The sequence below is a fragment of the Heptranchias perlo genome, chromosome 30 (genome assembly GCF_035084215.1).
Source record: "Heptranchias perlo isolate sHepPer1 chromosome 30, sHepPer1.hap1, whole genome shotgun sequence".
Taxonomy (NCBI): domain Eukaryota; kingdom Metazoa; phylum Chordata; class Chondrichthyes; order Hexanchiformes; family Hexanchidae; genus Heptranchias; species Heptranchias perlo.
Genome location: NC_090354.1, coordinates 28,925,148 through 28,950,180, shown reverse-complemented (window position 1 = coordinate 28,950,180; position 25,033 = coordinate 28,925,148). Strand labels below are relative to the sequence as shown.

At 43.2% G+C, this 25,033-nt stretch overlaps 1 protein-coding gene across 2 annotated transcripts in view; it reads right to left on the bottom strand.

Moving 5' to 3' along the window:
* The window catches only part of tanc2a (tetratricopeptide repeat, ankyrin repeat and coiled-coil containing 2a), an 826,495-nt gene that overhangs the window by 292,189 nt on the left and 509,273 nt on the right, over window positions 1-25,033 (bottom strand). For both annotated transcript variants that reach the window (XM_067969114.1, XM_067969115.1), the window contains one exon: window positions 1,844-1,992. In XM_067969114.1, the coding sequence (XP_067825215.1) occupies window positions 1,844-1,992 (149 nt within the window). The remainder of the gene's footprint in view (window positions 1-1,843; window positions 1,993-25,033) is intronic.

Below are 25,033 nucleotides of genomic sequence, written 5' to 3'. Positions count from 1 at the left end.
TTTGGTCCCTAATCGGCCCCATCCCTCCTCTTACTACCTGTTCACTGTTTACATGCCTATAGAAGACTTTTGGATTCCCTTTATGTAATAATAAAGCAGGAGGGAGGGGGAAATCTTAATGCATTGGGAGGAGATGTTAAGAATAAGGATAGCAAAGGGACAAAATAATCAAAACTGGTAACATCAAGGGAGATTGAAGAAGGACTAAGGAAAAAAAGTGAAAGAAAGAAGAAAAAAAGAGAAGGGAAAAAGGTTGTGAGGAATATGAATGCATCAGGGTTGCAGTGTTTACAAATGAATGTGCGAAACATTAGAAATAAAGCTTGGGAACGAGAGGTATGAACTAGAATGGAGGGACATGACGTTAGAGCTCTGACAGAAACTTGACTTCTGCTAAGAACATAAGAAATAGGAGCAGGAGTAGGCCAATCGGCCCCTCGAGCCTGCTCCGCCATTCAATAAGATCATGGCTGATCTGATCCTAACCTCAAATCTAAATTCATGTCCAATTTCCTGCCAAACTGCAAAATAAATATTCTCAGCTATAACAGTTTCAGGAGAGATAGGGAAGAAAACAGGGAAATCATGTAGCCTTATTAATTAAAGACAAGATTACAGAAAGTAAAGCTTTTATTAATGGTGGTGTTCAGACAAATTCTATCTAGGTTTAATTAAGAAATGGTAAGGAATTTGTTGGGAGCACATTATGGACCGAATAGCGGCAAGAAATCAAAGATGATTTTTAAATTCATTCTCAGGATGTGGGCGTTGCTGGTAAGGCTGGCATTTATTGCCCTTGAGAAGATAGTGGTGAGCCTTATTCTTGAACCACTGCAGTCCATGTGGTGAAGGTGCTTCCACAGTGCTAATAGGTAGGGAGTTCCAGAATTTTGACCCAGCGACGATGAAGGAACGGCGATATCAGTCCAAGTCAGGATGGTATGTGACTTGGAGGGGAACTTGGAGGAGATGGTGTTCCCATGCACCTGCTGCCCTTGTCCTTCTAGGCGGTGGAGGTCGCAGGTTTAGGAGGTGCTGCCAAAGAAGCCTTGGTGAGCTGCTACAGTGCATCCTGTAGATAGTACATGCTCCAGCTATGGTACACAGATAGTGGATGTTTAAGCCAGTGGATGGGGTGCTGGTCAAGCGAGCTGCTTTGTCCTGGAGAAAGTCAAGCTTCTTAAGTGTTGTGGGAACTGCACCCATCCAGGCAAGTGGACAGTATTCCATCATGAGATTTGTAGACAATTTAAAAATGTGCGCAATAGTAATTATGAGTTAGAATTATGGGAGACATCAACTATCCTAAGTGAGACTGGGCTAAGTCAGAGGTTTGTGGTCAAAACGGGCAAGGGAATCTTAGAAAGCATTCAAGACTGTTTCCTTAATCAGTAGGTTGCATAGAATCATCCAATTTTATAGCGCAGGAGGCCATTCGCCCCATCACGCCTGCACTAGCTCTCAGTCCAATTCCCTCGCCCTCTCCCCGTAACCTTTTACATTTTTTTCACCAAATATTTATCAAAATCCTTTCTACAAGATATTATGGATTCTGCTTCCACTTCTATTGCTGTTAGGGTATTCCATGTTCCAACCATCCTCTTCATTAAAAAAAAATAATTGAGAACTTTTCCACTTGACAAATACATTGATATGGGAAAGGGCAAAGTAATGTGGAGTGCATTTCTAACAGCATTATCACAATGCACTGATGTGCTAAATATGTTCTATATAATGTCAATAACCCATTTCTAACAATGCTAACTCAGTCCAGCAGTACACGGTATAATATCGCAAGCAGTTACACATTACATAAAAGATTTGTTCCTAAATAGGTCTATACCTGATTTTCATCCTGTTCCTCCATACTGTATTCTGTGCTTGTCTGTACCTCTGAGGCTTTATCTCCCAGTAGAAAGCCTAGTCGTGTCATGAGTGTATTTGCAGCCTCATCCACAGATGGTGGGGGTCCCAGTTCCTGTTCTGAGTCACCTGTGCAGAAAGGTCGAAAATAAATCAATTCAAAGAAGTGAAGCCACACTATTTTACACCTAAGAAAGGACAGTTGGGTGGTATGTTTCACAATACCTTGCCCCATCTGTCCTGTACTTATATTACTAAAATGTACTAATTTATGTAACATGTTGTAGTAATTTACCTCTGTACAACAGCAGAGTAGGAAAGTCTGTTCAGTCTCAGTTAATTTTTCTTTCAGAATGATTAAACATCTTTTTAAAGTCGTTTTGTACAAAACAAGGTGCAACATTTGTACTCCGGTGTATATTGAAACATATGCGACCGCATAAGTACATAAACAGATTTGTGACCACCTGCAAATTAAACATTCTCCCAGTTACATTTTGAAGGATAACATTAATACAAAGCATTCCTGCCACAAAGCATGCTCCACATTCTTTTAATGCACTACAACTTGCAATACTTACAGTAGGATAGAAAATTATTTGCTGCACTTGCATAAATTTTTCAAACAGCCAAAAATACAAACTTGCATTTATATACTGCCATATCTCAATTTAGAAACATCCCATATCATATGTAATGAATTACTCTGAAGTTGAGTGTCTGTTGTTATGCAGGTAAATGCAGTAGCCAATTTACACATCACAAGTTCCTACAAACAAAACTATGTACCTGCAGTACAAGAAAAAGGAACCAAAGGGAATAGCTTAAGGGTGGGGTTAAATATAGCTTGGAGGTTACTTGGCGCACAGAATACAAGCTGGGCGTGAAACACACGAACAGCATAGAGCTCTTATGATTTTCCCTCGTTGGTAACTTGAGCTATTCAAAAGGTATATAGGCCATAATGAATAAATATGCATATAATTAAAACATGTAGAGGTAATAATTTCGTAACTAGTCTTCAGTATTACAATTGTTTTTGGACATTATCCAGAAATACTATAAACCAAACAAACAGCTCCCAGTAGTCTCGTCTGTGAACATTTTGAAGATATCACCAGCTAATATGGCTACAGGATTCTTGCATTAATACACTATAAATGCATAGTTGCGACTGTGCAGCTGCACATGTTTTCCCATCTTGCTGCTGGCTAGTCTTTTCAGTTATTGTAGAAGATACTGAAAGTACTCAAGCTGTAGAGGCAGCACCTGCATCCCTGTATTGCTGCACTGCATATATCAAGGTAAAGGGAAACAAGTGGAAAAATAGATTCACCTATGTTCTTGTAGATTATACAAAATGCAATTTTTTTAATGACAAGAGAAATTGTAGTTTAAGAATCTACAGAACTAGTTTATCCCATTAGAAACAAGGGTACTTACTATTGCTTGAGCAAAACCTTGACAAGATTGACAATTGCTTAAGCTCCTTGTAGTCCCCAGTCTCCTGAGGCATTTTACCCTACATGCATATATTGTCACATGTAGTTTAGCAGGTGCAATTAGACCTATAGCATTTGCCTGTGGTTACGGGGAGACATTTGCAGAGACTGATGGCTCAGATTTCTTTACGACTTACAAAACATATATACATGCCTGACATGTTACTCATTTGCCAGCAGCTGTACCTTGCGTTATAGAAAAAAAGGAACCGCTTTAAATTAATATATACATGCTGCCACTTTCAAATTGACTACATTTTTGAACCACCAGCTTTCTAATGCCAGTGTGAAAAAATAACCATCTGAGGGAACACACTGCCATTGAGTGTCACAGCACTAATACAGAACCATGGAGTGAGGGACGAATAAACATCTGGTCCACAATTCATTCATTTTCCAATCTGAACCATGATGAGCCGAGGTCATATCATGTCTCCACAGGGAAGGGAGGGGGAGGACAGGACGGAAAATGGACAGTCTGGCAGTCTGTAGCACCTCCTAGAGGCCCGCTACAGCTTCCATTTATTTAAGTGCTCGAGATCTCTCAGAACCCTTTACAATAAGGAGGAAAGAGATGTGGCAGCCATTTAGCATGTGTAAAGGAAGAGGCTAAAATGGGGGCTAAAAAAATTGTTGGAGAAGAATTTTGAAAGAGGTGGCAATACGGAGGGTAGCGAATTCCAGATAGGAGCATGGTGGCTGAATGAACAGGCACTAATGATGGAGTTGAGGGGCACAGATAAGTTTGGTGTTAAATGAATGGAGGGTGTGCCTGAGGATGTAAGGTGGGAGAAGATCACTAAGGTAACATAGGTCGAGTCAATGGAGAGATCTGAACACAGCAATGAGAATTTTGAAATTGAATAGTTGGGGCAAAGGGAGCCAGTGGAGCTTGAAGAAGTGATGGGAGTGTGGGATCTGCTGTGAGTAGGATGCACCACATGCTATTTTGTATGAGTTTAAGCTTTGAAGAATTAATTTGGGAGCCCAATTAGAAGGGTTTTGGAGAAGTAAGGCCTTGAGGTGATCAAGGCATGGACTAAGGTTTCAACAGCAGAAGGGGAGAGATGGAGCCGAGGCAGGCACTATTACAGAGATGAAAGAAAGCATTGATTTATTTTTACTGGAAGTCTGTTCCACACATCTACCACTCAAAATTCTTCTACTCTCTTGTCTTACGAACCTTTTAGCATCTAGTTAGAGTAGCAGAGACGGATACCTGACAGCAGGTTAACTAAAATGCTGTGTGATTTGGAGTGTGGGGAGCAAAGGAAGGGGAGGGGGGGGGGGGGGGAGGGGGAGAAGAATGACATACAAAAGTTTCAAAACTCAACCAGATTTGCTCAGAGTTAAAATATAAAATGAAAATGCTTTTAATACACAGCTAACCCAATAACATCTGAAAGGAAACAGACCAGCTCAAGAGTTAGGGTGGAGACATTTCTGATGCAGGATCTTCACCTGAAACAATTATGTGTCTTCTCTTTCCTTCATAATGTATTTCCAATATTTTCTGTTTTTATTTCTGAATTCCTATATTTGTAGTTTTTCATTTTATCTCTTCATTCAGTTATTTAAATAGAACTTTATTTTTTGTGCAGGTTTACCAAGATGATACCATTAATCAGAGGTTTTTGGTATGAGGAGAGACAAGAGAAACAGGGGCTTTTTCATTCCAAGAGAGATTAATAGAAGATTTGATACAAAATTATGAGGAGTGAATAAAGAACAACTGGTCAGTGAGTCAGTAACCAGAGCATATAAATTTAGGATGTCAACCAAAAGAACGAAGGGAGAGGTTAGAAGATTTATTTCTAAACACAGAGGGTTGTTATGGCATGGAATGCCCGACCAGAACCAGCGGTGGAAGCAGAATCTCCAATAGCTTTTCAAAAGAAAGTGAATAAATATTTGAAAAAGAAAAAACTGAAAAGGTTATGGGGAAAGGAATTAAACAGATAGGTCTTTCAGGGAGTTGGTACAGGCTCAATGGGTCAAATGGCACCCATCTGTGCTATAAAGTTCGATGAATCTAAATCCTACTGCAGATTCATGTATTTTACTTTGACTGTAACAGTGTCAGCATTATTAATGAACATTCCCAAAGGCCAACTGTACCTATTATAATGCAATGCAAAACTAACCAGGTGCAGCTAAATTATGGGTATGTCTAAACAGGAACAATGAATTACTGGTGCGCTTTTAAGACTGTGAAAGATTCATAACACAGCAGCAACATGGGGATAAGTGAGTTAGATCAGGCCTTCATAGCAGTGCAGACACACCTACAACTCGCAACCACTGCAGAGATATATTGTTGATTCAATAGGGCTGAATGGCCCCTTTGAAATTTAATACAGCCTTTAAATTCTAGAGCACCATACACTGCTGCCGACCATTTAGAAATAATCCATCAGCAATCTGTAGTAGTGGAGCGCTTCATCTCAGGAGAGAGAATCAAGAGACACAGCCAATTCCACCTCTCCCAAGAGAAAGCACACCATCCTGTTAGCTGGTCAGGTATATGTAATGACAGCACAGTTGGTCATGGCTCAACAGTATCCTGCTCTCCTGACCAAAGGCGACAGGTATGGAGACCAGAAGTAGAAGAGAATTCGCACATCTGAGGCATCATTTCAGCAGGGAGTAAAAACATCTTTCATGTTTACAGAATTAAGTACATTCTGTACTTCAGAATACTGATATTAATCCCTCCAGTGCAGCGTCAACTTTACGGTTCTTACCTGTTTCGTCGCATACAGCAATTATGAAATGATTTTCCACAAACGTCTAATGATAAATCGGGTTGGAAATGTTTAAACACTGAAATGAAAAGTAAAATCCCTCTAAACAGATGGCTGCAGCATCAATTGCTCAAACCGAAGGGAGTATCATGAACATCAGGGAGGGGAAGTCTCCTGCAGGGCTGTCACTCCCAACGTGAACAATCTCATTAGCTGGAATTTCCAGCAGGAAAATAAGTCCATGCGACTTGTTTGTTTTGAAGGGTTTTTTTTCCCCCTGGTTGCTATGGTTGTACAGTTGTGAGTATTCAAAAGCAAATGGTAGAGATTTAAAACCAGTGCAACAAGTCTTAGGGGCAAGTGAAATGTAGCAAAGCATACAAAAATTTCAATTTTTTGTCAGGAGCTCCAATATGATGCTGAGACAATAATTTTTTTTAAAAACAACAAAGTGCAAGGAAAGTGAGCTCAGGATCACTTACTAGGACTTGGCAATAAATGCTGGCCTTACTAGCGATGCCAAAATCCCAAGAATTAATTAAATAAAAGATACTCAAGTACCTATGTTTTCTGAGATTTTGCAAGAATCTCAGCTTTTGCAAACTAAATAGAAATTAGCCTGCCAGTACTCAGCTCATCTTCATTGGGAAACACTGTTTCTCTCAATAGATTAATATTAACGCTTGTATACCACTAAATTTCAAATTGACATCAGGTATACCAAAACCCATCTAGATCCCTCCTTAATTTGGTCAGTCCTTGGCCAGCTCAAGACAGGTAGGGAGATATCCCTGAACCTGCTCATCAGGCAGAAGTGAGGCTTGTATTTTTTTTGGGCGGGAGCGGGGAGGGAGGGACAAGAAAGGCATAATGGAAAAACTGATGTGACTTCCCCCACATAAACTGTGTCTCTTGCTTTTTGGGGGGAGGCCAAAGTTTACAGGGTACACAGATAGCAGTAATCAAATCATATGTACTACATCACAAATTAAGCATTAATATACCTGAGCATTGATGTCAGTAAATTGGAGTTTTGCACTTTTATGAAAGAAAAAGCTTTTTTGTTCACGAACAGTTTCACCATTACCAGTATTTGCTACTACAAACCCTGATGCCTATTATCGCACTCTCTATAACAATGGATGTTTTACAGCACACAGTTGGAATTAACAGCCCTTCCCAGACATGTCCTACCATGCAGCATGCTGAGACTCCATTGAACAATGTACTTATACAGTGTGCCAGGTCCTAGCACCAATAGCAACGAATTGAAGCTGAATGCTGCAGTTGCATTACTATCTGGTCAAACAATTAATTCAACACCACTTGCATTTAATTAGCACCTACAGCGTAGTAAAACATTCCAAGGCGCTTCACAGGAGCTTTATCAAACAAAATTTGAAACCGAGCCACATAAGGAGACATTAGGACTGGTGACTAAAAGCTTGGTCAAAGAGGTAGGCTTTAAGGAGCTTCTTAAAGGAGAGCGCGGTAGAGAGATGGAGAGGTTTAGGGAGGGAATTCTAGAGCTTAGGGCCTAGGCAGCTGAAGGCACGGCCACCAATGGTGGAGCAATTAAAATCGGAGATGCATAAGAGGCCAGGATTGGAGGAGCGCAGAGATCTTGCAGCATTGTAGGGCTGGAGGAGGTTACAGAGATTGGGAGGAGCAAAGCCATTGAGAGATTTGAAAATAAGCATGAGAATTTTAAAATCGAGGCATTGCCGGACCAGGAGCCAAGGAAGGTCAGCGAGCACAGGGGTGGATGGGTGAACGGGACTTGGTGCGAGTTAGGGTACGGGCAGCAGTTTTGGATGAGTTCAAATTTATGGAGGGTGGGTGAGAGGCCAGCGAGGAGAGCACTGGAATAGTCAAGTCTAGAGGTAACAAATGCATGGATGAGGATTTCAGCAGCAGATGAGCTGAGGCAAGAGTGGAGAAGGGCGATGTTACAGAGGTGGAAGTAGGCGGTCTTGGTGAAGGAGTGGATATGTGGTCGAAAGCTCATCTCAGGGTTAGACAGGACGCCAAGGTTGCAAATGGTCTGGTTCAGCCTCAGACAGCGACCAGGGAGAGGGATGGAATCGGTGGCTAGGGAACAGAGTTTGTGGCGGGGACCGAAGACAATGGCTTCGGTCTTCCTAATATTTAGTTGGAGGAAATTTCTGCTCATCTAGTACTGGATGCCGGACAAATCAGAGTTAGTGGAGGGGTCAAGAGAGGTGGTGGTGAGGTAGAACTGGGTGTCGTCAGCATACGTGTGGAACCTGACATTGTGTTTTCTGATCAGCTCAAAAGTTAGGACTAGCAACTATTGACAGACAAAATGTATCAACATACTGCACCATTTTGGGGTGGGGGTGGGGAAAGAGAGGAGAAGATAGAATAAAAGTTCACATCCGATATTCCCAACATAACAAGTCCCAGAACTTGGACACGTTGTTAGGGAGAACGTGTTAAGTGAAGACGGGATATTTCATCATGAGTAGAAAGAGAAAAATAAACAGAATTTGCATCTGAGTCACACTATGTTCCTCCTATTGGCCAGGTGGAAAATGGCAGGGACCGGCATACCTTTCTGTTCTTTTGGGAAAGGCATGAAGCGCAGCACATGGAAAGAACCTAAATAGGACAGAAAAGAAATTTGCAAAAAGTAGGAAACATATTCCTAAAACAAACAGGACAAAATAATTCCTACAGAGCAAACTTTTATTAATATATACAGTGATGAACACTATTGCTCTTAGTTATTTGTAAATGTTAAGGTAAACATTTTGTCACGAATTACTATTCATTAATCAGGATTTGAGTAAGACAGTTCCTTTCAACTTGTTTTAATGTGAGCCAATTTCCAAACAATCTTACTTTAGTTTGAGGTATTCAGATTGACTGTAGAAATACTACCATGAATTAATGAAAGAAACAATATGTGACTTAAGTGCAAAAGGAATGGAATAGAATTAGCACAGGGAGACTCAGAAAGGGACTTGGGAGTCGTGGGGCAATTTAAAAAAAACCTAACAATATGGAGGCCAATATAGCCAGAACAGTGTACTGAGGTTATGCTGAAGATGTACAATATACAGGTAAACCACACTTGGAATACTGTGTACATAGTTCCGCACCATGCCACAGAAGGAATAGGCAAGCATTGGAGAAGAAGCAGCGAAGAGCAACAAAAGTGGTTCAAAATTTAAAGGAATGAGCTAGGAGGACTGCTCAATATAATTCAATTTCTATAACCATGGGAGAAGAATGTCATGGTGGGGCCTCATTGAAGTACCTAAAATCTAAAAAAGGGTGAGATATGGTAAATCCCGTTTATGACTTCAAAATTAGGCAGGCAAGTAGGGCCAGAAGTAAGAAAGTGGTGAAGTATAAATTCACACGATACCTGAAAGAACATCTTCACACAAAGAATGATGCGTCTGCAATAATCTTCCAGATAGCGGTGTTGAAAATACAGCTGGATGTTAAATTGGAAGAGTTAAAAGGGATGAAGTTTGAAAGCCTGGATGACCTTTCTCATGAATGAAGGTGTGTAATCCGCTAAAATGTGCAAAAGCTGGAATAGTTACTAAGAGTGAATACATTAGCGTAGATATAGTTTGCAATTTTCAATTTTATTTACCTTCGTGGAGCTGAGTGTTTATATGGTTTTATTAATAGATAATAGCAAATCTTCCTTGGCACTGCTCACAGTGAATCAAAGGATATGCTGTTTAATAACAATAGGGTTGTTAAGACATGTAGCTCCAAATATATTAGGGCCACTGATTTATGGTGACTGAATAAAGTCATGGTCCAATTTTATTAAATGGTATTCTGGGATTTTTATTGGTGTTTCGGGGAAAATATTCCACAACTCTGTCCATTATTCTGTGAAAACAGTCCATGCATGGCCTTTCTTTTCTATACATTCCTTTACCTATATATTTAATTTTTATCCTTCACCATATCTCTCTCAGCTATCATTAATTAGAATAAAGACATTTGTTAACTTTCAACAAAATGCAGGTGATGACAATCGAAGTCTGTTTACTCAGAAGCTTTCAAAATTCAACTCATTTGTTAAGAAAAAAAATTGTTAAGAAGCAGAGAAACATTCAGTCTTCCTCAGCTTGTTACGCTTTCTGAAGTAAAATAAAATGAATTGCTTTTATTTAAAAGTTTAATTGAAAACCTACATAAATTCATCATTGAGCCTGCATTCAAATCCTTTTCAAACACAAACTGTTATGGAAAGAGACACAATTTGACTTTGCCATTGATAAATAAAACATTTAGAATTCAAACACAATCAAATGTCATAACAGGTGTGTGGTCAAACCAGGGTGGTGCTTGAAATGAGGCTCTATTTTTCACTTTCTCACATACTTCACATTCAATTTAAACCTTACCTAAAATAAAGCTTTGAGAATTCGAGTCTTCTCAATAAAAGCAAACACACAAATCCTCAATGATTCCCCTCAACGATGAGGGAGGTAATTTTTACTTCACCTCAGAATGCTTACTGATGCATGCTGAGAAATTCTGTAAACTGAACATGTCTGGAATTCAGAGATCGTAGAACCGTACAGCAGAGAAGGAGGCCATTCAGCCCACCATGCATGTGCCGGCTCTTTGAAAGATCTATCTAATTAGTCCCACTCCCCTGCTCTTTCCCCATAGCCCTGCAAATTTTTCTTTTTAAATATATATCCACTTCCCTTTTGAAAGTTTCTATTGAATCCGCTTTCACCACCCTTTCAGGCAGTGCATTGCAGATCATAACAACTCGCTTTGTAAAAAAATTTCTCCTCATCTCCCCCCTGGATTTTTTGCCAATTATTTTAAATCTGTGACGTTTGGTTACCGACATTCCTTCTATTGGAAACAGTTTCTCCCTATCCACTCGATCAAAATCCCTCAGAATTTTGAACACCTCCATTAAATCTCCCCTTAACCTTCTTTGCTTGAAGAACAATCCCAGCTTCTCTTGTCCCTCCATACAACTGAATTCCCTCATCCCTGATACCATTCCGGTAAATCTCCTCTAGATCTTCTCCAAGGCCTTGACATCCTTTCTGAAGTGTGGTGCCCAGAATTGAACACAATACTCTAGCTGCCGTTGAACCAGTGATTTATAAAGGTTTAGCATAACATCCTTGCTTTTGTACCCTATGCCTCAATTTATAAAGCAAAGGATCGCAGAACAGACTTGCTAAAGGCATGATCTTGTGCAGAAATCAAATCCAGACAATGTGCTTCACAAATATGAGTATTACTTCATAGAATCATAGAATGGTTACAGCACAGGAGGCCATACGGCCCGTCGAGCCCATGCCGGCTCTCTGCAAGAGCAATCCAGCTAGTCACAGTCTGCCGCCCTTTCCCCGTAGCCCTGCAAATTTTTTTCCTTCAAGTACTCATCCAATCCCCTTTTGAAAGCCACAATTGAATCCGCCTCCATCACCCTTTCAGGCAGTACATTCCAGATCATAACCACTCGCTGCGTAAAAAAGTTTTTCCTCATGTTGCCTTTGTTCTTTTGCCAATTACCTTAAATCTGTGTCCTCTGGTTCTCGACCCTTCTGCCAATAGAATCAGTTTCTGTCTATCGACACCCCTCATGATTTTGAACACTTCTATCAAATCTCCTCTCAGCCTTCTTGCTCTAAGCAGAACAACTCCAGCTTCGCCAGTCTATCCACATAACTGAAGTCCCTGATCCCTGGAATCATTCTAGTAAATCTTTTCTGCACCCTCTCTAAGGCCTTCACATCATTCCTAAAGTACGGTATCCAGAACTGGACACAATACTCCAGTTGTGGCCGAACCAGTGTTTTATAAAGGTTCATCATAACATCCTTGCTTTTGTACTCTATGCCTCTATTTAGAAAGCCCAGGATCCCATATGCTTTTTTAACTGCTTTCTCAACCTGCCCTGCCACCTTCAGCGATTTGTGCATATACACCCCCAGGTCTCTGTTCCTGCACTCCCTTTAGAATTGAACCATCTTGTTTATATTGCCTCTCCTTGTTCTTCCGACCAAATGTATCACTTCGCACTTCTCTATGTTAAATTTCATCTGCCATGTGTCCATCCATTCCACCAGCCTGTCTATGTCCTCTTGAAGTCTATCACTATCTTCCTCAATGTTCACTACTCTGCCAAGTTTTGTGTCATTTGCAAATTTAGAAATTGTGCCCTGTACACCCAAGTCCAAGGCATTAATATAGGTCATGAAAAGCAGTGGTCCAAGTACCGACCCCTGGGAAACACCACTGTATACCTTCCTCCAGTCCGAAAAACAACCACTACTTTTTTTTTTATTCGTTCACGGGATGCGGGCGTCGCTGGCGAGGCCAGCATTTATTGCCCATCCCTGATTGCCCTAGAGAAGGTGGTGGTGAGCCGCCTTCTTGAACCGCTGCAGTCCGTGTGGTGAAGGTTCTCCCACAGTGCTGTTAGGAAGGGAGTTCCAGGATTTTGACCCAGCGACAATGAAGGAACTGCGATATATTTCCAAGTCGGGATGGTGTGTGACTTGGAGGGGAACGTGCAGGTGATGTTGTTCCCATGTGCCTGCTGCTCTTGTCCTTCTAGGTGGTAGAGGTCGCGGGTTTGGGAGGTGCTGTCGAAGAAGCCTTGGCGAGTTGCTGCAGTGCATCCTGTGGATAGTGCACACTGCAGCCACAGTGCGCCGGTGGTGAAGGGAGTGAATGTTTAGGGTGGTGGATGGGGTGCCAATCAAGCGGGCTGCTTTATCTTGGATGGCGTCGAGCTTCTTGAGTGCTTTTGGAGCTGCACTCATCCAGGCAAGTGGACAGTATTCCATCACACTCCTGACTTGTGCCTTGTAGATGGTGGAAAGGCTTTGGGGAGTCAGGAGGTGAGTCACTCTCTGCAGAATACCCAGCCTCTGACCTGCTCTAGTAGCCACAGTATTTATATGGCTGGTCCAGGTAAGTTTCTGGTCAATGGTGACCCCCAGGATGTTGATGGTGGGGGATTCGGCGATGGTAATGCCGTTGAATGTCAAGGGGAGGTGGTTAGACTCTCTCGTTGGAGATGGTCATTGCCTGGCACTTATCTGGCGCGAATGTTACTTGCCACATATGAGCCCAAGCCTGGATGTTGCCCAGGTCTTGCTGCATGCGGGCTCGGACTGCTTCATTTTTTGAGGGGTTGCGAATGGAACTGAACACTGTGCAGTCATCAGCGAACATCCCCATTTCTGACCTTATGATGGAGGGAAGGTCATTGATGAAGCAGCTGAAGATGGTTGGGCCTAGGACACTGCCCTGAGGAACTCCTGCAGCAATGTCCTGGGGCTGAGATGATTGGCCTCCAACAACCACTACCATCTTCCTTTGTGCTAGGTGTGACTCCAGCCAATGGAGAGTTTTCCCCCTGATTCCCATTGACTTCAATTTTACTAGGGCTCCTTGGTGCCACACTCGGTCAAATGCTGCCTTGATGTCAAGGGCAGTCACTCTCACCTCACCTCTGGAATTCAGCTCTTTTGTCCATGTTTGGACCAAGGCTGTAATGAGGTCTGGAGCCGAGTGGTCCTGGCGGAACCCAAACTGAGCATCGGTGAGCAAGTTATTGATGAGTAAGTGCCGCTTGATAGCACTGTCGACGACACCTTCCGTCACTTTGCTGATGATTGAGAGTGGACTGATGGGGCGGTAATTGGCCGGATTGGATTTGTCCTGCTTTTTGTGGACAGGACATACCTGGGCAATTTTCCACATTGTCGGGTAGATGCCAGTGTTGTAGCTGTACTGGAACAGCTTGGCTAGAAGCGCAGCTAGTTCTGGAGCACAAGTCTTCAGCACTACAGCTGGGATGTTGTCGGGGCCCATAGCCTTTGCTGTATCCAGTGCACTCAGCCGTTTCTTGATATCACGTGGAGTGAATCGAATTGGCCGAAGACTACTCTCTGTTTCCTGTCACTGTGCTGACAAGCCTAATATGTGGCACTTTATCAAACACCTTTTGGAAGTCTATACATACCACATCAACCGCATTGCCCTCATCAACCCTCTTTGTTACCTCATCAAATAATTCTATCAGGTTAGTTAAACATGATTTGCCTTTAACAAATCCATGCTGGCTTTCCTTAATTAATCCTCACTTGTCCAAGTCACAGTTAATTTTGTCCCGGATTATTGTTTCTAAAAGTTTCCCCACCACCAAGGTTAAACTGACTGGCCTGTAGTTGTCCGGTTTATCCTTACACTCTTTTTTGAACAAGGGTATAACATTTGCAATTCTCCAGTCCTCTGACACCATCCCCGTAACTGAGGACGAATGGAAGATTATGGCCAGTACCTCCACAATTTCCAACCTTACTTCCCTCAGCAAACTAGGATGCATCCCATCCATACCAGGTGACTTATCTATTTTAAGTAGAGACAGCCTTTCTAGTACCTGCTCTATCAATTTTTAGCCCATCCAGTATCTCAACAACCTTCTCGTTTACTGTGACTTTGACGGCATCTTCTTCTTTGGTAAAGACAGATGCAAAGTACTCATTTAATACCTCAGCCATGCCCTCTGCCTCCATGCGTAGGTCTCCTTTTTGGTCCCTAGTCAGCCCCACCCCTCCTCTTACTACCTGCTTATTATTTATATAGAAGACTTTCGGATTCCCTTTTATGTTAGTTGCCAGTCTATTCTCATACTCTCTCTTTGCCCCTCTTATTTCCTTTTTCACTTCCCCTCTGAACTTTCTGTATTCAGCCTGGTTCTCACTTCAGGTGGCAGCTTTGCAGATCCTGATAAGAGGCCTGACACAGCATGGACCAGATAGAATTACCTTTAGCCCACCTGGGCCTCTTCCCCGTAATATGTTAATAGTGAAGTGAGTACTTAACTATCTACTTAGCTATCTGTTGCTCGTTAATTGACTAGCCTCAACTCTTTGTACTATAGGAAATAAGTAACTCTCAACAGTTGTGAAACTGTTTCATTTGAGAGACTGTCTGAACATCTACACAATGGAAGCAACGTTCCACTTCCGACCAATATGACATCAAATAAGCAATGGGACAACAGTTTCTTGACCCAAATGAAACTGAAAAGCAACTTTTGTTCAAAACTCGATGAATCCCAATGATCACCCTTCAGAATTCCAAATCAAATAAGACTAAATGTGGGCTTGCAGTTCACTATCTTGATGTACCTAAATTCAATCTAACAACAAAGCAGTTATCCACATATAAAACTCAACATCAAAGGATCTGAGAGGTTAAAACTAAATCAGGGTCTAAATTGGGAACTGGTGAAAGCACAGCTGGATACAATTTCTAAATAGCTTGCATAAATAAAAGACTTGCATTTATATAGCATCTTTCATAACCTCAGGACGTCCCAAAGCGCTTTACAGCCAATGAAGTACTTTTGAAGTGTAGTCACTGTAGTAATGTAGGAAACACAGCAGCCAATTTGCATACAGTAAGGTCCCACAAACAGCAAGGTGATAATGATCAGGTAATCTGTTTTTAGACATTGGTTGAGGGATAAATATTGGCCAGGGAGAACTCCCCTGTTCTTCATCGAAATAGTGCCATGGGATCTCTTATGTCCACCTGAGAGGGCAGACCTCGGTTTAACGACTCACCAGAAAGACGGCACCTCCGACAGTGCAATACTCCCTCAGTACTGCACTGGAGTTTCAGCCTAGATTTTATGCTCAAGTGCCTGGAGTGGGACTTGAACTCCCAACCTTCTGACTCAGAGGTGAGAGTGCTACTACTGAGTCACGGCTGACACAGAGGACATCAACAGGTGATCCCCTGATGTATCAAATGCAAATAAATCGTGAAAGGACAAAATAACCACATTATGCTCAAAAAGAACAAGATGGAGGTATTTCAGGATGCGAGACAGTTCATGAGGCAGAAAATCAACTTTATAAAAGTCAATAATATAAACTATCTCCATTTTGTGTTCTAGCCCTACAAGTGGGTACCCAGTGTGAACTGCTCAAGGTCTTCTCGACTGTCTACGGGAGACTCTATTCAAATAGCCATTGTCTTTCAATAGCCAGGTCATCAATTAAAATGTTTGGCTCCACCCCCCCACCAGAGAAAAAAAGCAATCTTGCCAGTTACTGGGATCAAATCTTTGCTGATAGCCAGTATGTCTGAGAACCAAGATTTGCTCGTTCATTATGGTGTTACCAAGATAACTTTCTCTTCTTTCGTATTACATGTATGATTGGTGGAAATGGAAGAAACATATACAGAAACCTTTAATCCCAGCCACGAGGCTGGTATGACCATTATCCACAAGCAGAAATGTGGGAGCTGATAGTTGCCCAGGGAGATGGATAGTTCTGTCGCCAGACACCCCAAATCCTCAAAATTTCTTGAACCGTCTCTGGGTCGATCTTGCACGTGAGGCAACAGAGTGTCTGCCGCTATATTAACACCCACTGCCAAGTGCTGGGTCAAGAGTATTATTTTATAATCTAGACACATGGAGCCAACTAGATCACATTTTGACTGAGGAACTGTGAGTGAAAAGTACTGACTGCTCATCCACAAACATTTTGCCTTATACTAAGGTCTGGAAATGTCCCTGAGTGATCTGTAACTAGCCTCAGTTCCAGGCAGTTGATATCCCATGTGAAGTTCACGCCCTTTCCAGGTTGGCACCCATCCAGATGCAATACAATATTGGAAAATGTGAGGTTATGCACTTTGGCAGGAAAAATCAGAGAGCAAGTTATTATCTTAATGGCAAGAAACTGGAAAGTACTGCAGTACAAAGGGATCTGGGGGTCCTAGTGCAAGAAAATCAAAAAGTTAGTATGCAGGTGCAGCAGATGATCAAGAAGGCCAATGGAATGTTGGCGTTTATTGCTAGGGGGATAGAATATAAAATCAGGGAGGTATTGCTGCAGTTATATAAGGTATTGGTGAGACCGCACCTGGAATACTGCATACAGTTTTGGTCTCCATACTTAAGAAAAGATATACTTGCTCTTGAGGCAGTACAAAGAAGGTTCACTCGGTTAATCCCGGGGATGAGGGGGCAGACATATGAGGAGAGGTTGAGTTGATTGGGACTCTACTCATTGGAGTTCAGAAGAATGAGAGGCGATCTTATTGAAACATATAAGATTGTGAAGGGGCTTGATCGGGTGGGTGCGGTGAGGATGTTCCCAAGGATGGGTGAAACTAGAACTAGGGGGCATAATCTTAGAATAAGGGGCTGCTCTTTCAAAACTGAGATGAGGGGAAACTTCTTCACTCAGAGGGTGGTAGGTCTGTGGAATTTGCTGCCCCAGGAAGCTGTGGAAGCTACATCAATGAATAAATTTAAAACAGAAATAGACAGTTTCCTAGAAGTAAAGGGAATTAGGGGTTATGGGGAGTGGGCAGGAAATTGGACATGAATTTAGATTTGAGGTTAGGATCAGATCAGCCATGATCTTATTAAATGGCGGAGCAGGCTCGAAGGGCCGATTGGCCTACTCCTGCTCCTATTTCTTATGTTCTTATCCTGCGAATTCATCTATTATCACCATTAACTGAGGAGGAACTGTAGTAAGAAGAAGAAAGAACTCCTCTACAGGAAGATCACCAACTCAGCAAGTTCAATTGAAGCGGCCTCATAACAGACAGATGTTTACAGCTATTCCCATCCACAGAAGACTTTTTGTTGAAATCAATGGTCCCAACTGCAGGGGGATCATCAGGTCCTTCAGTACTGTGAACCAGTCCAGATACAGAAGCACTTTTTACTGGTTAATTTGGAATAACACCCAAAGGACACTAAGTTTTGCAGGGGCATTTCTGAAATTTCTTGCCACTGAATACGGAGTCCAGCTCCTGAACCATAACGAGTACATGCTGCAGATCAGATAAGCAGATCCAAGATGAGTAGCTCTGAAAAGCCGATCGTGCAGGTAATGGCAGATGTGGAGAAGCTGCATCCTGAGCTGTGCTGTGACTGTAGAGAGCTGAAACCACAGTACTTTATACTAGTAGCTTGGGACTTGGAATTTAAACCTCAAACCTTCAATGGCACTTCCTTATGGCACAATGAAAATAGACATACTTAGACCTATAGCCATCAGCCAGTCCCATGAGCATACCACCTGAATAATCTGAGGCAGTGTGACCATCTTGAATCTTTCCTTCTGGAGGAACTTTCTAAAACTTGAAGCATAGTATTGGATGGAGTTCCCCTGTATTTTTGGTAACTATGAAGTTTCTGGTGTCAAAGCCTGTTCTCTCCTACTCAATGAACACTTTTGATTGTGCCTGCAATCAAATTGAATCGATAGGGTCCCATATATTATCTGAACAGTTTGCTCTACGAAACTTCAGTGTCCTCATAAGAAGAGGCTAGCACTCTGTGACCATCTTTAAAAAACATGCATCTGTAGTCACACTTCCCCATTTCACTGCATGCTCCTGCAGACGATCCTCCAACTGGGTTCCAGGTGGCTGGAGAATGGGCTGCAAGTCATTGCTGTGAAGCAAGGTAAGGGCCAGAGTCACAGGGACGGCTTCTCGAGGCGGATTGCATCCTAGAGCAGTGGCACATTCTTTGGATTAAAAACCTTGTCCTTGTACCGCAAAAGGACTGCTCAACTGGGTTCTGTCATGGCCTGTCACTTCTGTAACAAGTGCTTTTAAGGAGCTTTTTTTTAAGCCATTCCCAACATAGTTTGCAAGTTCTGCTGATGCTTCTTAAAAGCTCCAAAAGTGCCACAACATACACAGTATAAAAACCCTGCCCAAAGGTTAAGTGCTGTAGCAACTCCAATAGGAATGACACTACAAAGTATACCATTCTGCAAATCAGAATGCTGAACATCACGTATCAAATCCCCAAGCTCAAGGCATGAACTTCTGCTTGCTACCGTGGTGCGACAGCCTAAATTTGGACTTCGATGAGGGGTAATGATCGAGTACTAACAAAACGATGGCCTGTTTTAGCTGTTTCTTGGACCTCTTGCATTTATATAGTGCCTCCAAATGGGCTTCACCTAAAAGAGAACAGATACCACATGGCAGTATAAGAATTAGGAGACATGATCGAAAGTATGCTCAGAAAGAGACTTTTAAAGGCTGACAGTGAAGGAGCAAGGTGGAGAGATTGAGGCAGGGAGTTCCAAAGAGTACGGCCAAGGCAGCTGATGCTTCTGCTGCTAACGGTGAAGCAGCAGGAAAGAGAGATACACAGGTGGTCAGAATTAAAGGACCAAAATTACAGACTGGGATGCTGGGTTGGAGGAGCTTGCAAAGCTAGGGTTGAGGTGAAGTCATGGAGGGATTTCAAAACAAGAAGGATTTTGGATTCAGTGTAGTTAGAGGGACAGAGAGCCAGTGGGCGAGTGGAACTTAAAATGGGAACTCAGAAGGCCAGCCGGGAAGATGTCTGAGTGGTAGAGTCTTGAGGTAACAAAAGGATGGATAAGGATTTCAGTGGCAGTGGGAGCCCACTAGGGGTGGAGACAGGCAATGTTACAGAGATGAAAGTAAGTCGCCTTGTTGATGGATAGAATATGAGATTTGAAGCTCTGCTCAGGGCCAAGCTAACGTATTGGCGCAGCCACAGCATCAACCGATGCTGGATATTGATCAGCACTACCCAATTCAGAGTGACCAGTTAGTTACTCAGAGATCAGCACCTCCTGCTTTTCCATTTCTTGATTTTGCCTCCTATAATATAGCATACCTTTGAGTTGCTCCTTAGAGAACCACAGCATTTAAAGAACCTGAAGAAAATGTGGCAGGCAGTGGTATTGTGCTTTGGCCAGAAGTATTTTATGCATCGTTCCTGCCCATCAGTGATCAGGAATAGGCTATTGTATTTTGTACAACATTTAAAGCCTTTGGCAGAAGTTGGCATCCACATATTGTCCTAACTGTGGAGGCACATAGTTTGTTTGATGCAGGCAGGCATTTTTAATGACAAGAGCCCAGCTGAGGGTACACATTCTGTGCTGAGTGTAAAATGTCAATTTTGTATCTTAGCCCCCTTTTCTGTAGTCTATCTTTGTCTGTTTTATGGTTCACTTCGAAATCACTGTTAAAGAAAATGCGGTTGGTTGGCAGCCGGGCTGACAGTGTTAATTTTGTTTTATTCTATTTTCCTTGTTTTATTCATAGGTCTGTCCTATCAAAGTCAGTTATTAGGACAGGCATATGAATTAAACTAGGCAATGTCTGTTCTCAACACTCATCACCAAATACCAACCCAGATTTTGGGATCAAACCTGGAAAAGAGGAAAACGCAGACTGGCTGCTTTAATACATTTGTGAAAGCAACAGTGACTATCTAAGCTAGCCTGCTCTTGTGAATAATTCGATAACAAGAAGTGGAACTCAAAGAGTGGAGAATGCTAACATTTTTAGCTGGTGAAAAGCAAACAAGCGCAGGTACTCACCCAACTTACCACACATGCTACGTCAGCTGGTCGGCAATCGGGAATTGAAGCCCTGGCTAATTTTCCCCTCCCTAACCCGGGGGAGCCAATTGTAGCATTCCAGCTGTCAATGTAGCCGAGTTAATTTAATTCAGCACAGAGCAGGTATTGAACCTGCGACTTTCTGGCCAGCAAGGTTCAGTTATATACTTTACCAACGAAGCAGTTCACGAGCTCTCCATTCTTTTTTTTAATAAAAGAAATTTATTTTTTTTAAATAATCACCGCATGAGGTGGTTGGCTTTACGATCACAGACATCGTTTTTGTAACTTCTCCAAACGAAACGCAGAAACATGTTTTTGCTCAGCTCGGGCTCCCATCATCGCCTGATACTTTATTTAAATAGCCACCTCACTGATTTTTAAAAAAGTTTTCTTTATCATTACACACAAGGATATTTTAGTTTTTATGAAATTAATACACAGAGGAACATTTTGCCCAGATAAATACCCAAGACTACTGTTGCACTTTACCCTGAAGTATTCTCTCAATGCCAGATTGAATCAGTCAACAACACACACGCTGAACAATACAAGCACTTCCTTGTTGTTCATTCAACACAAGATTCTAATGTATATTTCTAATCATTTGACATTTTTATTTGCCAATATGCACTTCATCAATACATATGAATGATATCTTAAGATAATCAGAAAATTCAGTGTGTTTCTTAGCTTAAAATTCCAGCTAACTGCCATTAGGTATAAACTGGGTATGCTCCACATCAAATCAATAAATTACTGAAATTCAGCTAATCTTAAATTTACACCACTTTGGGTGCAAACCTGCCACTAACTGTGTTGGCACTAGATGCAAAGAAGCATAAATGTACAAAATAAACAACATTTACTGACAGAATCAGATTAACTGCCATTTTAGCCATTGAAACACATGAATGTTGAACACAATTTTATAGAATTATATTTCAAAATACAGCATAATTTAATAACCACCAATGTAGCACATGGGTATTATAAAATAACCTATAGGTCCAGGCCTTGTGAAGCCTCAAAGCTCTAGTTGGCTTTTTGAATCAATGGCAGAGTCAACAAGCTCAGACTGGGTGGTGGGGAAGGGACAGAAATTAGCAAGAGCTGGAAGGATGTGACAGCAAAGCTGTCAGGCAAATCAGGACCAGGCTTCAAAACTATGTGGGGTGAATGCTACCTCAAAGTGTCAAGGCTTCTTTCCACAGTTCTAAAAAATTATTTGGGTAGGAAAATAATATTTTCTCTACAACAGAAAGGAAATTATTGTATAATCTGTGCTGTGTTAAGGATGATAATTAAGTTTAAAATTTGATGGCATCAACATATTTTCCAGAAACAGAGCAAACCCACAGCATCCTTTTACTGTTGACCAACATGGAAAAGGCAACTTTTTCAACTCCAAATTGTTTTATATCTGAGACCGGGAGAGGGAAGGTTCCAGGCTTGATTCCTGGCCTGTACTGAGTTGGCTGATTTCAGCCTGGGAGCTGGAAGGGCCAGTCCAATTGGCATCTGTGCCCTTAGGCTTTCCACTGACACCATGCACTACAGGATCTGTTTGTGGACACACACAAAGGTTCAGGGCGGGGGGGGGGGGGGCGGGGGTTGCGAGTGAGAGGGGTGGGTGGGGGAGATCTCAGATACCACAATCTGTCCCCTAGATTTAAACACTGCTGTGATGTCACACAATCTGTGGATAACATCATAATCACTAGCATTACAGTTAATAACAATGAATCAGATTGAGATAAGTATCTGTTTCAGCAGCAAAAATATCAACACCAAAACATCCCATATGCAATACAGTCCATTTGTTGGAATTAAACCCATTATTTACTGGAGTCTGTCTGCTGTGCTTAAACACCTGAAAGACCACAATACCTATCTACGATGATTAAACACCAGATACATCAGGCTTTCTCTACTGCGTTAAATACCTGGGGCCCGATTTTACCAGGGGTGCGGGTTCCCGGCGGGTAGGCCAGCGGGCGCGGTGAAATTAGTGGGTTGCCCGCGCGATCGTAGCAGGCAACACACTAATTGGATCCAATTACCTGCTCATCCGGGTTCCCCGATGTTGATCTGCGCATCGGGCGGGCTGCGCATGCGCAGTAAGATCTGTCAGCTGGAGGCGCTCTATTTAAAGGGGCAGTCCTCCACTGACAGATGCTGCCACAAACAGCAAAAATTACAGCATGGAGCAGCCCAGGGGGAAGGCTGCTCCCAGTTTAATGATGCCTCACCCCAGGTATCATTAGATGGGGTGAGGAGGAGGGGGAGGACAGAGATCTTCCACCCGGCGGCCGGGAGGAAGCGGCCTGCCTCTGCCACCAAGAAGGCCTGGCTCGAGGTGGCAGAGGGGGTCACCTGCGCCACCAACATATCGCCCACCTGCATACAGTGCAGGAGGCGCTCCAATGACCTCAGTAGGTCAGCCACAGTGAGAACACGTAGTCTTTCCCCTACACTCCGTCTGCCACAACACTGCCCCCACCCCACATCTCCTTCTGCACTGCCAACACTACTCTGTCACATCACCCCTCATACCCACTCAAACCTCATCCTCATCTTACCTGCACCTACTCACCTCGCCACTACCACGCAACCCAATCCTCATACAATCTCATGGCTCTATCCCATACTCACCCTCTCGAGCATCTCTCTCACGGCCAGCCTCACTCAACCTGCCACCACCTGTGCTGCAGACACAGGGCATGCATCACATATGTGCAGTAGGCAGCATAAGGCAAACGTGTCGTGAGCATGAAGGGGATGCACAAGGGTGTTTGAGGGTTTGTCATGGTTCTTACTTCTATTGAATTAAAGAACAACTCACATCACACATTATATTGGCTCCACTACTGCCATGTCTTTGCGAATCCTGTCTGGTTTGTGCAATAATGCCCGCTCCTGGGTATCCCTATGAGGACCCACCACTGATGCCACCCAGTGTGTCACTGCAGAGTGGGTGTAGGTGTATTTGCAGGGCTCTTCTGCGCAGACGACTGAGAGACATCGGGGATGTCCCCGGTTGCAGCCTGGAAGGCTGTGGAGCAGAAGTTTGGGAGGGCAGTGGTGACTTTGACAGCGACAGGTAGGAAGATGGTGCACGGGCCAGCCAGGAGCAGCTCGGCATGAAAGAGGCTGCAGATGTCCACGGCTACATGTCGACTGACTCTGAGCCTCCGTGTGCACTGCTACTCAGAGAGGTCCAGGAGGCTGAGCCTCGGTCTGTGGAATGTGTGGCGAGGGTAGTGCCCTCTGCGACGCATCTCTCTCTGCGGTAGCCCTCCCTCCTGCTGTACAGGTGGATGTGTCACAGCACTCTGTTGTGGAGCTCCACGTGTTAGAGGTGGACGGCGTGGATGGCGAAGCTGGTGATGCTGTTCGCCCTCCGAGGAGGCCATGACTGCAGCTACGGCGGCCCCCATCCGGAAGATGTACATCTGAGGGTGTCCGCAATGTAGGTACATGTGTCTGGACACCGGGGTAAGTGTGCAGGTTGGTGACTTCGACCATCAGGAGGAGGGTGGTGGAGGCCAAACCTTGTCCCAAGTGACAGAGCGGCCTCCTGCAATGGCTGAGGGTCTCCCCCCCCCCCCCACCCCCCAACTTGTCAAATGGACCTTTGCAGCTGCCACAGGCTGACGGCTGCAACACGTCCATTTCAACTGGGACTGTTTCCCCCAGTGTGTGAAACAGTCCCATGTTTATCCAAAATCACACACAGTCCCTTAATCAGGTCAGTTAATGACCTGAACAAGCAAAGTAAATACACTCAAGTGGCATCCCGCTGGCTTTAATTGCCTGCGGGATTCCCACCAGCGGGGGCTACGCACGCACCCCTGCACGTCAGCGCGGAACCCGGAAGTGGGCGGAATCGAAGCCCGATACGGTCCCACACCTGGATTTCGGGATTTTCGGGCCCCCCCCGCCGAGAACACACCCGGTAGCGGGTGCTAAAATCGGGCCCCTGATATCTAACAGTCCGTCTCCTCTGATGAAACACTCGGACATGATGTTTCAGAATCTGCAGGTAACATAATCACTGAGGTTACAGTAACAAAGCAACGATAGCAGCAATAGAACAATTTGAGACTGCCCCTGTTGAGAAGCTACAACAGTAACCAAACATCCAATGTACTGCAGTCTTTCTATTAGGATCAGACACCTGCTACATTAGGGAGGGTGAAATTCAAAACTCTACATCGAATGGGATTAGATATCTGATGAACAACAGAGTCTGTCATGAACTTGATATACCACTGTCTACTGAGATTAGGTACCTGGCATGCCACATATTCTATCTGCTAGGGTGAAACTCCTGCTACGTGCTGGGAATAAACATCCAATGTACTAGAGTCCATCTACTGCGATTAGTGTCAGCCTTGGCTCAGTGGTAGCACTTTAGTCCCAAATCAAAAGGTTATGGCTTCAAACCCCACTCCAGTACTGGGGCACTTAATTTAGGCTGGCACTTCAATGCAATACT